This window comes from Emys orbicularis, chromosome 1, assembly GCF_028017835.1.
Source record: "Emys orbicularis isolate rEmyOrb1 chromosome 1, rEmyOrb1.hap1, whole genome shotgun sequence".
Taxonomy (NCBI): Eukaryota; Metazoa; Chordata; order Testudines; family Emydidae; genus Emys; species Emys orbicularis.
This window is the reverse complement of record NC_088683.1, coordinates 63880748-63895447: the sequence shown is the minus strand read 5'-3', so window position 1 is coordinate 63895447 and position 14700 is coordinate 63880748. Positions and strand designations below refer to the sequence as shown.

The 14700-nt window shown below is 40.7% G+C and overlaps 1 protein-coding gene across 2 annotated transcripts in view; it reads left to right on the top strand.

Annotated features, from left to right (window-relative positions):
* Window positions 1-11590, top strand: part of TAFA2 (TAFA chemokine like family member 2) — a 54309-nt gene extending 42719 nt beyond the window's left edge. Inside the window, exons 2-4 of one of the 2 annotated variants that reach the window (XM_065423593.1) lie at window positions 663-815; window positions 1869-1993; window positions 11543-11590. In XM_065423593.1, coding sequence (XP_065279665.1) covers window positions 663-815; window positions 1869-1993; window positions 11543-11590 — 326 coding nt within the window. Of the gene's footprint in view, window positions 1-662; window positions 816-1868; window positions 1994-2984; window positions 3045-11542 lie in introns of those variants that run through there. The other variant, XM_065423592.1, reaches the window with a different exon arrangement.
* Window positions 11591-14700: the final 3110 nt, after the last annotated feature.

The window sequence follows — 14700 nt, the reverse complement described above, 5'->3', positions numbered from 1 at the left end:
TGGTCATCTTACATTTATAATGTATGCATTCCAAAATATATATTCATGCTGCTATTTTAATGTTGAAGCACTTTCTTTTCGGAGTGTCACCCTAAGAAAATACAGGCGAGTCTTATCTTACGCTGGGGTTACGTGCCGCTGTCAGCGCATAAAGTGAAAATCGCGTATAGTCAAAATTACATTGAGTGTAATGGCGGGCGGAATCGCCCGCACTACAGGTACAGTATTTAAATGGTTATTTTTCTCTTTTTCTCTTTTGTTGTTGTTTTGTTTTTGTTTTTGCCGACCGCGCAAAGGGGCTCGCCTGTATATTATATTAGGTTTATACAGAGTTGCAGGTGTCTATGCTATTCTGAAAATATATATATTTTCTATGATGCTTTTTCAGTGCCTCTACATTTTGTTCCACTGACATGGTGCAATGTGCATTCTTCTCAATTGTTCTTATTTCACCAAGCATTTTCTGTCCGAGACAGTTATGCTATGTTTAGAAAAGAAATCAGCTTTGCACTACAGAGTTGGTGTTATTGGAATTTTAATTGTGTGTATTGCAGATCCCTTTATAGAGCTAAATGTAACATATTTCTAATAAAAACAAATGCTGTACCATGCTACCGAGCAATGTTATCACCATCATCACCTTCTTCTTTTTGTTTGCACAGCTCACCATGTTAAAACTGGAACCTGTGAGGTGGTGGCTCTCCACAGATGTTGTAATAAGAACAAGATAGAAGAAAGGTCACAGACAGTCAAGTGCTCCTGCTTTCCTGGGCAGGTAGCAGGTACCACCCGAGCAGCTCCTTCTTGTGTTGATGGTGCGATGACTTCTCTTACTTCATTTTCTTGTATTTTTGCTAGTGGGTTTTGTAATGCTTAGTGTCAAAACTAGGAATCTTTCTTTTAAACCGAGCAGTGTTTAAAAGTGTTAGAAAGGATTCTGAGGTTTGAAGGGTGTCTCCAAGATGAATGGGAGAGGAGGATAAGAAAAATGTATTATTTGCTATTGCTTTATGGAAACACTATCATTAGATGACAGTGAAACAGACCTCTTGAGAATCAAAATGTGATCTAAATAATAGAATGCTCTTAGTGTTATCAAGTTAATTTAATTAAAAGTGTTTATGCATAAGTTACATCAGCATATTATTTTCATATGCTGCAGTCTCATACTTTATTTATCTGTTACTTTGCCACAAAGCAAGGAAAAACAAACAAGCAGAGCATAGTTTGCTCGTTTTTAGGCTTTTTAGACCAATGTTGTTTTTGCTATCCATAGTGCAATCTTAATACTGCAAACAAAACTGGCATAAAATAGGTTTTATTTGGGAAAATATTGGCTCATTTTGCACAACTCTTTCTCTGAAAAAGGACAAGGCTGTTTCACCCTTTACACAAATTATTTTTTCTGTGTTTGCTGTCATAGAAGCTGTATGTATGTCATCTTCAGGTCATACATTTAATCTTACCTTGAATGTACAGAACTTCAAACACAATATATTAACTCAAAAGAAGAGATTATGCCAAAAACTTAGACATCTGACCAGGAAAGAAGAATTGGTGATTGAAAAGGATTGCTGTGAAATTTGTTCTTGAAGCAAGATAAATTTAAACAGATGTAACAAATGTAAAAAAAAAATAGTAATAACAATAATAATTAAGAAGAGATGCTGGTGCCAAATTCATACACAGTGCCCTTGACAAATAGAGTCTTATTTATTTAGGAAGATTCTGACTTGCAGTGTAGTTGTTGGTCAATATACTTTTTTCTAAAAATTTTGTGGAGAATAAAATTGATGCTGCCATATAATAGGGGATGTAAAGTGGCCATTTACTGAACATGTAAATGTGTATGTTTCCCCCTCTCATAGCTTCAATAGTGGAACAGAAATGGTGGTGCCACATGCAACCATGTCTTGAAGGGGAGGAATGTAAAGTTCTTCCAGATCGGAAAGGATGGAGCTGTTCCTCTGGGAATAAAGTGAAAACAACTAGGGTAGGTATAAAATTTTTATTAAAGTTAATGTTTAAAATTAAGTATACACAAGTTAAGAGGGAAGGTACTGTACATCTGGGGTCAGGCTTGAGTTATGAGGGATTACAGGTATTGGTTGCAAGGGTGAAGAGATACATACATATCACATAACCAGCACAGACCCAGATTGGGGTGCAAGAGTTTTTAAAGTGTCAGTGGATAAGTGGTCTCGGGTACGCCACCCATGGAATGTATAAGGAGTAGCGAATACAGCTACTCCTTATACAGTCAGTATCGGTGTAGTGAATAAGTACACCAGCATCACTTGTTACCAACAGAAAACTAACACACAGGCCCTAAGTAAACACTCAAAAGAAAAGAGCCTAGAAGAGTAATGAGCTGTGGGTAGGCAGTTTTATTGAGGTTGGGTTTCCTGACTCTGTACACTTCCATCAGCATACTTTGCAGTTGATTGATCATAGTGTGCACTGTTCCTGTCATTTTCAGGTCTGGGCATTGCAGAGAAGAGAATAAACCCCCTTTCAGCTGCTAATACTAATAATTTATATTTTATTTGATCTGTTTGTCCCTCTATGGCTGGTTGCAAAAAAAAGCCAGCACACCCTGCTAATCTCCTTGCAATGTTCCAAATCCTATTGATTTACAAGGTATAAAATAAATGCACTTTTGTCAATTGCTTGGAATTATCATATCTCTACACAGAAACTGTTGAATATGGTAAGCATTTACTGTGTCATTACAGAATAATCTTCTGGTTATTTATGTCTTGTAAGACTGAGAATTACTACAAAATTTGGACAGTGGTGCAATATGTTCCCTTTCCCATTTGACACTTATTATGTTATTTGTTCAAAATTGCATTAGTAGGAATCCATCTAACATTTTGTTTTACATGATTCTTTGAAAACAAAGTAAACCTGTGCTTTCTAATTGCGAACACAAGCAAAAGAATAACAAATTACCTAGATAATACTAAGCATTATACGCTCAGACTTCCAGAAACCACAACTTCAAATCCCTGCATATTCAATTCAAGTTTTCATTCCTGTGAGGCAAATTAAGGATCCAGCCTGCAAACGCACACACAAGTAAATCTTATGTGAGTAGCAATGGTTAAAGTTAGTCACATGAATAATTGTTTGCAGGATTGATTCATAACTGGCTACAATGAACTTTACTTTGTGTATGTGTCTCTTTGAGCCTGTGACACAGAACAAAATATTTCCCCTCCCTTCACTGTACTGTAGTGTCCTATGTATCGACTGGCTATCTCCTGTCTATCCCAGAGGTGGCTGAATGGTGTCTGTATGTCTGAGTTTGTAAAAGCACTTTGACATTCTTTGGATGAAAGGTACTTCATTAGTGTATGTTATTCCATTCTTCCTTCTTAAATCCTTTTTCAAAACACTAATCTCTGCTTGAGTACTGCCCCCAGCTAAATGTGTGTGTATGTATATATGTAAGGTGTATATCTCAGACACATGTATATACATACTCACTCTAGATAAGTATTATGTATGTTGTGTATGTGTCTGAGATAAATCCAGTTAGAGGAAGATGATTTAACAACAGTAACTAACTGCAAATGGAAAAGAAATTGGGGGAAAATGTGACTAGTTCATGTCCCTCTCTCCTCTTCTTTTGGCATTTGGCTTCTTCCCCCTACCCTCCTACCATGTTGTTTTGCTCTATTTACATGTGAATTGTCTAAATTAGATAAGATTTCTGGGCAGGGATTTTCCTCCTTATATATTTGTAAAGTACCATGCACTATATTGTCCAACTACTACAGGGTTAGGGTATAAATGTTGTTGTTATTTGTACAATTATGTCATTTTCGCAATATTTTTAGTAATATAAGCTCATTGTTAGCACTTAACAAACAATAAGTAATAGGTGGCTGGATCATATTCTCCCGCTCCCCAGACACTTTTAAACCACTCCAGAGGTCCCAGGCTCTATTCATCATCATGCTAAGACCTACAGGTCCATTGCAATGGATGCTTCAGCCTCATTTCAATTTGGGGGCAGAACCAGACCTGTTAGTCTGTGGCAGCAGGGGATTTCCTGCCTCTTGAAGTTCCCTCCAGTTTTACCTGCCTCACCACCAGTGGCTCAGCCAGACCCCCCTCCCCTTCTGCAGAGCTTTTCTGAGGGAAATCCCACACTTTATTTCAAGTTTGCAACTAACAATTGGCTATCTGGGCTCTGAAGGATTAATCCTGCCTCTCTATATACATAGAATATCACAGGGTTGGAAGGGACCTCAGGAGGTCATCTAGTCCAACCCCCTGCTCAAAGCAGGACCAATCCCCAACTAAATCCCTAAATGGCCCCCTCGAGGATTGAGCTCACAACCCTGGGTTTAGGAGGCCAATGCTCAAACCACTGAGCTATCCCTCCTGAATCTTCAGTAGCCTTGATTTTGAGAAGCCCTGGAATACCTATGCTGCTATTAGGAGGCTGAATGTCTTCTTTGTCTTAAGAAATTACCCTGTTATCAAAAGTGAGTACTCATCCCTAATGTATGGAGGCTGCAGTGTGTATGTAGCTCTTGTCTATAGTAAAAGGTTCTAAGTGAAAGGAAAAATTCTGAAGTGTTTGAACCAGTAAACTCCATATTCAGAGAAAAATAATACAGACGGCAAAGAATCAGTATTAAGAGAACAAGTATAATAAGCTTTTATTATTGTCAAATGAAGTAGCCCATATGTGATGGTCATGTATAATGTAAAAGCAGCGGGAGCCAAAGGGAGCTAGCAAGTTTGTGTGATTTAAACACACAGCAACTTCTGTGAAAGCCTTGCTAAAAGCAATATAATGCATTAGGTCTCAATTCACCTCTAAACACTGGGTCAAATTTTCCTCTTCAATAATACATGTGAAAATCGTAGTTAGATTGTAGCTTCATAAACACTTGCAAAGCAACCCTCTTCCACAAAGGTATTTGATTTCAAAACAGCACCTGGATTTCCAGACCCCAGGATGTCAGTAATGGAGTATTATGTTAGGGAATGGAGGCAGCCTCTGGAGGAGGTGGTTTTTTTTTGCCCAATTCTGGTAACACAGATGGTTGTGGTATTTGTCACTAGGGAAAGGATGCAGGTGAATAATGGGAGAAGACTAATTGATTTTTCTAAAATGTGACCTGGTTGAAGTGTTGTATGTTCAGAGATGCAGATATTTAAGAAGAATATGCATGAATAATGAATTAGGAATAGCATGAATATTCTGGTACTTAGAATTCAAATCTTAAGGATATTCAGGTAGATATTATTTACACTAAGTATACAGAAATAGGCATTATGGAATCATGTTGTAATGGAATCACAGTCCCTACAATGTCAGGGTACGGCTAACAGATGAGAGGGCTAATGGGTTAATAAGGATTAATCAGAGAGAAGCAGTAAATGTGGAGAGGAAGAGTTTAGGGGTCTGAACTTACCTCTGATTAACATTTTTTACTCTGTTGGAGTTTATATTTGGAAGGGTAGAATTTCTGCCTCTGTATTTAGAGAGGTCTGAGGAGAAAATTGCTATTCTGGCTAAAATAATGATTTATTTTTAGGCAGAGATATTGTAGTGTATGCCTGCCTAGGCAATGCACTGGAACTGGACAGGGTGTTTAGAAATAGATTATTAAGCCTATGAAATAAAGATAGCTCAGAGATTTTCCAGAGACGACATAGGGTCCAGGATGCAGTTCTAGGATTGTGTTAAGGTACAGATAGTTGACATTTTTTTTACATGAAGTTTTCATTTTATTTGTTTTCACTTTTTTCCTATTTGTTGACAAAAAAGAAATATATTTTTTTCAAAACAATAAACATTTGCATTTCATTTTGAAATATTTTGTTTATAATTTCTTGTCTCCCCTTCCTTTTTCTCAACTTTTAAATTTTTTTCCACTGGAAAGGAAGAAAAAATAAAACAAGGAAAGCAACACTTCCCTTCACCTTTCAACACTTAAAAAAGCTTCCCCGCACCCCCAGTGGGGGGTGCGGGAAGGGGAGAGAGGTTTGAAAAAATGAGTGTGAGAGAATTTCCTCTCTAGTCAGAAAACCAAAACATGTATTTGAATAATTTTTTTTGGTGGAAATTTTTCATTTTCAATGAAACCCCATTTTCCAAGACAAAAGCTTTAGCTGAAAAAAACTTTGACTAGTTTTAGTTAGGAATTTAATATGACAAAGAAAATCAGCGAGAGGCAAGATTGTTGTCTTACAGTTGGAGAGAGGTGTCTTTGAATTGATTTTGAGTGCTTGGAGTTCAAAAAAGAGAGAGCTTCTAAGAAGGACCAGGGGACTTCTAGTGTTCATCAGACTTACAGAGACTTTGACAGGGGACAACCTCATCAAATATGTGAGCACAGGGGTAGGACTACTAGAAGAGTCATTGTTAGCCTGAGGCTCACTTAATATGGTATAATTATGTTTGAGTTTGTTTCCTCTATCACTCAGAAAGTATTAAGGACACGTTTGTATTCACTATTATTTCTTGTGTTTTCTGATGTATCATGTTGTTCCTTATTTTATTTCATAAGTAGTATTTGGATTTCCCTCCCACTCCATTTCTTTCCTTCTTCCTTAGATTTTGCTCTGAGTGTATATAATTAAATTCCTCTTTTGTTTCATCCAATTATTGTGACCTATTCCATTTGGCTAAAAGTGAGTAAAAAGTTATTGAACAATAAGTGAGATCAAAGTGTTTCCATTCTGCCATAAACAACTTGAAACTGAAAAGAGTAGGAGTTGGTACCATAAGGTATTTTTCTAAGGAACTGCATTGCTAAGGATGGTTTCTACTACCAAGAAGATGTCCCTGACAAATTAAGGTTATCAATAAATTTTCATTATCTTGCAAAGATATACCTAATTTTAAAAAGGGAAATATGAGTGTACAGATGCATGCTGATGCACAGTTGCACAGAGAATGAGATGCAAGTGCCTTATCTTCATTCTTGTGCACATCTGAAGATATTTTTATTAGATCTGGGTCAAAATTAAAACCATGGATCTGAACACCCAGAACTTCAGGGGGATTTGACTTCTGAACTCATATATTAATGGGCTGTCGCAGAACCTTTGTACTATAGGATGTTCCAGAACTCTATCTGGGTGCAAATTATGCATTTGCACTGTGCTGTGGCTTTTTGATGTGTGCATTTTTTCAGCATATAAAAATAGGTGAAGATTGGGAAGAAATTCAAAATAGTCACATAGAATCATAGAACTAGAAGAGACCTCGAGAGGTCATCTTGTCCAGTCCCCTGCAGTCATGGCAGACCATTCCTAGGTGTTGGTCTAACCTGCTCTTAAAAATCTCCAATGATGGAGATTCCATAACCTCCCTAGGCAATTTATTCCAGTGCTTAACCACCCTGACAGGAAGTTTTTCCTAATGTCTAAACCTCCTTTGCTGCAATTTAAGCCTATTGCTTCTTGTCCTATCCTCAGAGGTTAACAAGAACAATTCTTCTCCCTCCTCCTTGTAATAACCTTTTATGTACTTGAAAACTATTATCATGTCCCCTCTCAGTCTTCTCTTTTCCAGACTAAACAAACCCAATTTTTTCAATCTTCCCTCATAGGTCATGTTTTCTAGACCTTTAATCATTTTTGTTGCTCTTCTCTGGACTTTCTCCAATTTGTCCACATCCTTCCTGAAATGTGGCACCCAAAACTGGACACAATACTCCAGTTGAGGCCTAATCAGCGTGAAGTAGAGCTGAAGAATTACCGTACTTCTCGTGTCTTGCTTACAACACTCCTGCTAATACATCCCAGAATGATGTTCACTTTTTTTGCAACAGTGTTACACTGCTGACTCATATTTAGCTGGTGATCCACTATGACCCCCAGATCTCTTTCCGCCATACTCCTTCCTAGGCAGTCATTTCCCATTTTGTATGTGTGCAACTGATTGTTCCTTCCTAAGTGGAATACTTTGCATTTGTCCTTATTGAATTTCATTCTATTTACTTCAGACCATTTCTGCAGTTTGTCCAGATCATTTTGAATTTTAATCCTATCTTCCAGAGCAAAATTCCAAGAATACCATCCAACAGTAACTTCCAGCCACTGTACGTCATTTTGAAAGTGACTTGTAGGTGTGAAATTATGTTGTTTTAAATTTGAAAAGTATCTAAATTCTTTTGTTAAGGCCATATTCTCCGCTGGTATACCTTGATTCACACCTGTTGAAGATAATCACAATGCTGACATATAATTAGGCTTATTTAATTTGCAAAATGACTAAAAACAGAGACCCCAGAGTTCAAACCACTATTGACAAGGCATATTTGTATATGTAAATCATTTTATTGAAGGAAAAGCATCTGAAATCTGACATTGCATAACAGGAAATGCTCACTCGTTCTTAGAAAATCATCAAATCAGAGAAATGAGCAATAAAGTACAGTCGTGTATTATTCTCTTAATAAAATATGTAAATGAAGCAATATTTTTATATATGTAGAAATGCATGTATATTAGGTGCAAACTTTTGTAAATGCATGGTCCAATTTTCAGAAGGGCTGAGTGCCCATATCTTATCTTGCAGTGGGAACTATGAGTGCTTAGCACTCTTAAAATTGGGCTAGTATTCTTGAATAATGTGTGGGGAAAACATACTTCAGGTCAGAGAGAAATCAATATTGAAAATATTACTACGTAACTATATTCCAAACCAATATCAGAAATCGACTACTGTAAAAATCATAAATATTGCAGGGACATAAAGAAATAGAAGTATTACAGGGGGGGAGAGAAATCCATATTGAGTGTGTTTATCTACATTCCAAAACAATATTAGAGAGAGCCTGAAGTCAGATATTCATAATTTTCCATGTAATCTAATTTTGCTTCATGGCATCCAAAGTTTAGAAGAAAAAAAAATCAAACAGCATGTTTGTGGAAGAAAAAAAGACATGGTGTCCAATCTCACCAACTGGCTATGCATAAAGCCAAAGGGTGGTCAACAGGACCAACCTACTAAACTAAATAAACACACTTTAGTTGCTGTGTATTCAATGGCGCTGATATTTTTAGCTCTGTCTCCCTCTCTCTCTCACATACAGATGCTGAAATGTTTCTAAATTCATTACAGTAGCTGCTAGGGGCCGCATTAATTTTATTTGTATTTTAATTTATGAAATAAGCTGATCACAAACTCTTTTAGCACATGGAATAAAAAATACATCAGCTAGATGACTTTAAATGTGGACGCAATGTTGGCAATTAAAGGAACAGACTCCTCCATCAAAAAAGGAAGCTCCATGATTTTCCTAACCCCTCGTGTAACACCTCCGAGAATAGTTGAATCCTGCAGTTGGCCCTGTAGTTTGGTAGGTTTGCGGTCTGTTCAATTGGTGGAGGAAGTTGGTTTCAGGATCTAGGGCACCTCTCTGCTGTCAGCCACTTCCACTTAAACCTTAATTTAAAGCGACTTGGGCGAACCACACTGCATGGAGAGAGGCTGTTTATAAGTAGCAAGGACCCAAATAGTCATAGAGCTTATAGGTCAAAACCACAATCTTAAATTGCATCTGGAAAATAGTTGGAAGCCCATGCATATTATGGCACATATATTGCCATATGTCTCTTGAGAGAAGCTCTACCAGGTGAGTGGACAAACGTATTCTTTGCTCTTTGATGTGTGGAGCCTTAGGTAAAAGACATAATAATAATCTAATATTGAGGAGACAGGACAGAGAGAACTCTGGTGAGGTCCTCATTCAAAAGGAAAGTTACAGACTCTTAGCCAGAGCTAGATGGAAAAAAGCACCTTTGCCCACTGCTGCTTCATGATGAAGTCAGCTGGGGATCTACAGGTCCCTGAGATTGTATACTTTACTAACAACCGTAGAGCAAACACTATCTGTTACAAAGACCTCTAAGAGCTCCACCATCTCCTATGGATGTTTATCCCTGCCAGTTAGTACTTTCTGTGTTTGATGTGGATTGAGCTTCAGCCAAAATCTTTCCTCCACTCCCCAATCTTAACTACTAATGGGCAAGCTGAAAAACACACCTATCCAGATCTAATGAAAAACAGATGCATTTGGATATCACTGCAGCTGAAAGCATCTCTCTTTCCCCTAGTGATTAGAACAGGAAAAGTGACTTGGCTGACTCTCATGGCACTTCACACCAGGGAACCTTTGAGGCAGAAAAACAATCACCCAACACTTCTCTTTGGGTCCTCTTGGAGATAAAAGAATGGAGCTACTCTAGTACTACTTCCCCTGTTACTGGCAGGGTCCAAAGCCTTATCCACATTGTAATCAATTAATTCAAATCAGCAGATAGATCTAGAAGAATTAGTTGGGTACCTTGACTTTGTCCAGTATTAGGGGATGATAATCAAATAATGAGACCAGAGCTATGTCGGTACCAAAATCTGGTCTAATACCACACTGAGTGGTGTCCATGAAATCTGAGGACTCCAGTTATTGCCAAAGATGCCTTGCCACAAACTTCTCAAGCATCCTAAAAAATGAAAGCCAGAGCCAGGGTGATAATTAGCAAGATGTTAAGCATCAGGAAGTAGCATTAATATTTCCACAGCTATTACTGCCACAGTCACAACCTCCTTTTTTGCTGCTATCGCCCCCTCTACTATCCTTAGATCCTGGAAGGGAAGAATGATAATGAATAAAAAGAAGCAGTGTGAGAGAGTTGAGAATGAGTCCCCAGATCTGGTAAGAAAAGGAAATTTATCTTGAAACCAAGCCTGATGTTAGTGACAGTGAAGCGGCTATGTTAGCTGATGATTTGTCTTCCTGAATCACAACAGATGCATAGGCACTTTAGGCAGCAGCTGAGGGGAAAAAAAAAACAGAACAAGTATTGCTGTTTGTGCTGCTGCTAAGGTTGAAAAAAAGCATTGCCCTCCTGCTAGACTATCCCTTCTTTTCCCCCCTCCTCTTCCTTCTTCCAAATTTTATGGTGGGTTCTAGCTAGAACCCACAATATTTGTGATTAAATGGATTTGATCTTGAAAAATGGTATATACTGTATACTGCAGTTTAACTGATAGACTACATACTAATGGGGTAGCTGCGGTTAATATGGGGACACATATTTCACACTGATTTTCTTTGCCTTTTGCTGTTGCCATTGTTAAATGTGAAATATGTCCAACTACTGACATTGTAAGCCAATAGAGCCTAAAAATGACACTGTTGTCTGTCATGTAAAATAATTTTAGAAATTGCTTTCTTCTAAAACTGAACAAGGGGCTTTATTAGAAAAAAGAAAACAGTGTTATCCCTAAAGCTACACTCTCTCTCTGCTTCACTGCAGCGCTCCTACCTAAAATCTTCCCTTTCTGATTATAGAAACAGTACACATATCTTCAGTGTCTAGCAATATTTTGTGGTTCATAGAAAGGATATGATCATAACACAATTATGTGCATATACTGTAGCAAAATATTAGACACAGAAAAGAGTGATTACTCTTTATTATAGTATTATTGTCAGAGAGTTTCTTTCAGAGCCTATGGGCAATCAATTTTTTTAAAAGAATTTCTTTTTTGTCACCTGAGAACATGCTTAACAGAGCTGCTCCCAGCACCCCAGTATCTCATCGTTAAAATTGCAGTATACACCAGGTACTGTTTTTCAACATTAAATGTATTTCATGAAAAATATATAAATCTCATGTTGTAAACCAGCCAGTAATGGAGATAGGGTGGAATGTTCCCTGTGTGCAGGTTAGATTCTGGTACTAGCCACTGTCAGTGACAGAATGTTGGATTGATCTGCTATAACACTTTCTTTGTGCCAAAGAAAACTCAGCCCATCATACAACAGGAAGCACTAGGAAGTTGGCTGCAAGAGATACTGTTTTCTTACACACATTGCCTACCTCTACTCTCATTTTATTCAAGTACAGCCCCTACTGTGGAGCCACCAGTCTTCACTGGCTAGCGAAGTAACTGAAAACCCTAAAAATAGATTCTGTGCACATCGTTGCATGTAATGCAGGCAACCTTTGGCACATAGCCCGTAAGGGAAATCCGCCGGTGGGCCGGGATGGTTTGTTTACCTGCAGAGGCTGCAGGTTCGGCCGACTGCAGCTCCCACTGGCCGCGGTTTGTTGTTCCAGGCCAATGGGGGCTGCGGGAAGCAGCGTGGGCCGAGGGATGTGCTGGCCACTGCTTCCTGCAACCCCCATTGGCCTGGAACGGTGAACCGTGGCCAGTGGGAGCTGCAATCGGCCGAACCTGCAGCCTCTGCAGGTAAACAAACCATCCCGGCCCGCCAGCGGAATTCCCTGATGGGCTGCGTGCCAAAGGTTGCCGATCCCTGATGTAATGGATTGTATTTAAGTTACTATGCACTGGGTGTATCCACTTCCCCCTTACTTACAATACTTAATTTATTTCAGGCCAATTTGGGCCTAGAGCTGGTTGTTATTTATCTATTTATATAGCACCAATTGTATACAAAGCCTAGAAAAAACATAATTGCCCCACAGAGCTTACAATATAAGTTTAGCCAAAGCAAGACAAGCGATAATCACAGACACAGGTAGGACAAGATAAAGGGGAAGCAGGCAGTGGGGTTGCTTGTTTCAATCTATATTCTTATCTAATTGGTTCTGTTGGTTTTTGTTCTTTGTTTGTCTTAATACTTGCTTGTATGGTGTTTTTTGGAATTGTCTGGCTTGAGGGCATGCAGAGATGCACACTTCATTACAGAGTGTGGACTGAGCATTTGCACTAGCACTTTGGCTCTGCACTTCTTTCAGCAGGACTGAGTCCATAGGCAGCCCATCTTCATTACTTAAATGTGCAGCATCTAGAATCTAAATCATGTACGTAACTAAATGCAAAACCCTTTGTTGATACAACTGAATACCAAAAACTACAGAAATGCAAAATGTAAGGTTCCATTGGCTACATTAGTTTAGCCACATTGCACATACGGAGCCTGATTTCCAACCTGGCCTTAACTTCCTTTTCACACGTGTTTTGTACCTCATTTATTTGTAGATGCAATTTAGGTCACTTTAGACATGTACTTGATCTTTAGGTGGAACAAGTACATAGGGTCTGATCTTCAGTCCAGTGAAATCAATGGAACAATTCCCAGGGACTTCAATGTGCTTTGGATCAGGTTAGGGTTGCAAGGCATCCGGTTTTCAACCAGAACACCCGGTTGAAAAGGGACCCTGGGAGCTCCAGTCAGCATAGCTGACCGGGCCGTTAAAAGTCTGGTTGGCCGCCTGCAGTGGAGAAGGCAGGGTGCCTGCCCGGCTCTGTGCGGATCCCAGGAAGCAGCTGGCATCTCCCTATGGCTCATAGGAGTAGGGGTGGCCACAGAGGCTCCGCGCGCTGCCCATGTCCTGAGTGCCAGCTCTGCAGCTCCCATTGGCTGGGAACCGTGGCCAATGGGAGCTGCGGGGGCAGTGCCTGCAGGCAGGGGCAGTGGCAGAGCCACCTGTCTGTGCCTCTGCCTAGGAGCCAGAGGGAGATGCCAGCTGCTTCCTGGGAGCTGCCTGAGGTAAATGCTGCCCGGCCGGAGCCCGCACCCTGGACTCCTCCCATGCCCCAACCCCCTGCTCCAGGCCTGAGCCCTCTCCTGCACTCAAACTGCCTCCTGGAGCCCCCTCCCACACCCCAACCCTCTGCCCCAGCCTGGAATCCCCTCCTACACCTTGAACCCCTCATTTCTGGCCCCACCCCGGAGCCCATATCCCCAGCCAATGCCCTCACCCCTCCTGCATTCCAATCCCCTACCCCAGCCTAGAGCCCCCTCCCACACTCCAAACCCCCTGGCTCCAACTCCCAGATGAGAGGCGCCACCTGCACCCAAACCCCTAATCTCTAGCCCCACCCAGAGCCCGTATCCCCAGCTGGAGCCCTCACCCTCACCCTCACCCCAACCCCCTGTCCCAGCCCGATGAAAATGAGCGAGTGAGTGAGAGTGGGGAAGAGTGAGCGATGGAGGGATGGGGGATGTAGTGAGCGGGGGGGCAGGGCCTCGGAGAAGGGACAGGGCAGAGATGGGGCCTCAGGGCAGGGGTGGGGTAGGGGCGGGGCAAGGGTGTTTGGTTTCCTGCAAACAGATAGTTGACAACCCTAGATCAGGCACATAGATATCTGTTTCTAAATACAAGTAAGTTTGAATGTCAGAGCTGCACACACCAAATCTCAATGTTGGACCCTGTGGACATTTCTAATGTCAAGCTGTGAAATACAGTAACTCCTCACTTAACGTTGTAGTTATGTTCCTGAAAAATGCAACTTTAAGCGAAACGATGTTAAGCGAATCCAATTGCCCCATAAGAATTAATGTAAATGGGGGGATAGGTGACAGGGAAATTTTTTTTTGCCAGACAAAAGGTATTATATACCTTTTAAACAATTTTAAACAAGCAATTTAATATAGGTATTAAACAGGCTGGCAGCCCCCTATAAGCTCCCCTACCCCCCCGCCCCCCACCAGCGCCTCCCACCCACGAGCGGACCCTGAGGATCAGCGCCTTCCCTCTGCTCCCCCGGCCTCTTGCCTGCGGCAATCAGCTGGCTTGCGGCATTCAGGAGGGAGGGGGGAGGCTGTGTGCCGCGTCCTTGCTCCTCCCCCCAGCCTCCTGAAAGCCGCAAGACAGCTGATTGCCGCGGGCAGGAGGTGGGGGGAGCAGGGGGAGGCGCTGCTCCACAGGGTCCACTGACAGGCGGGAGGTGGGGGGGGGAGC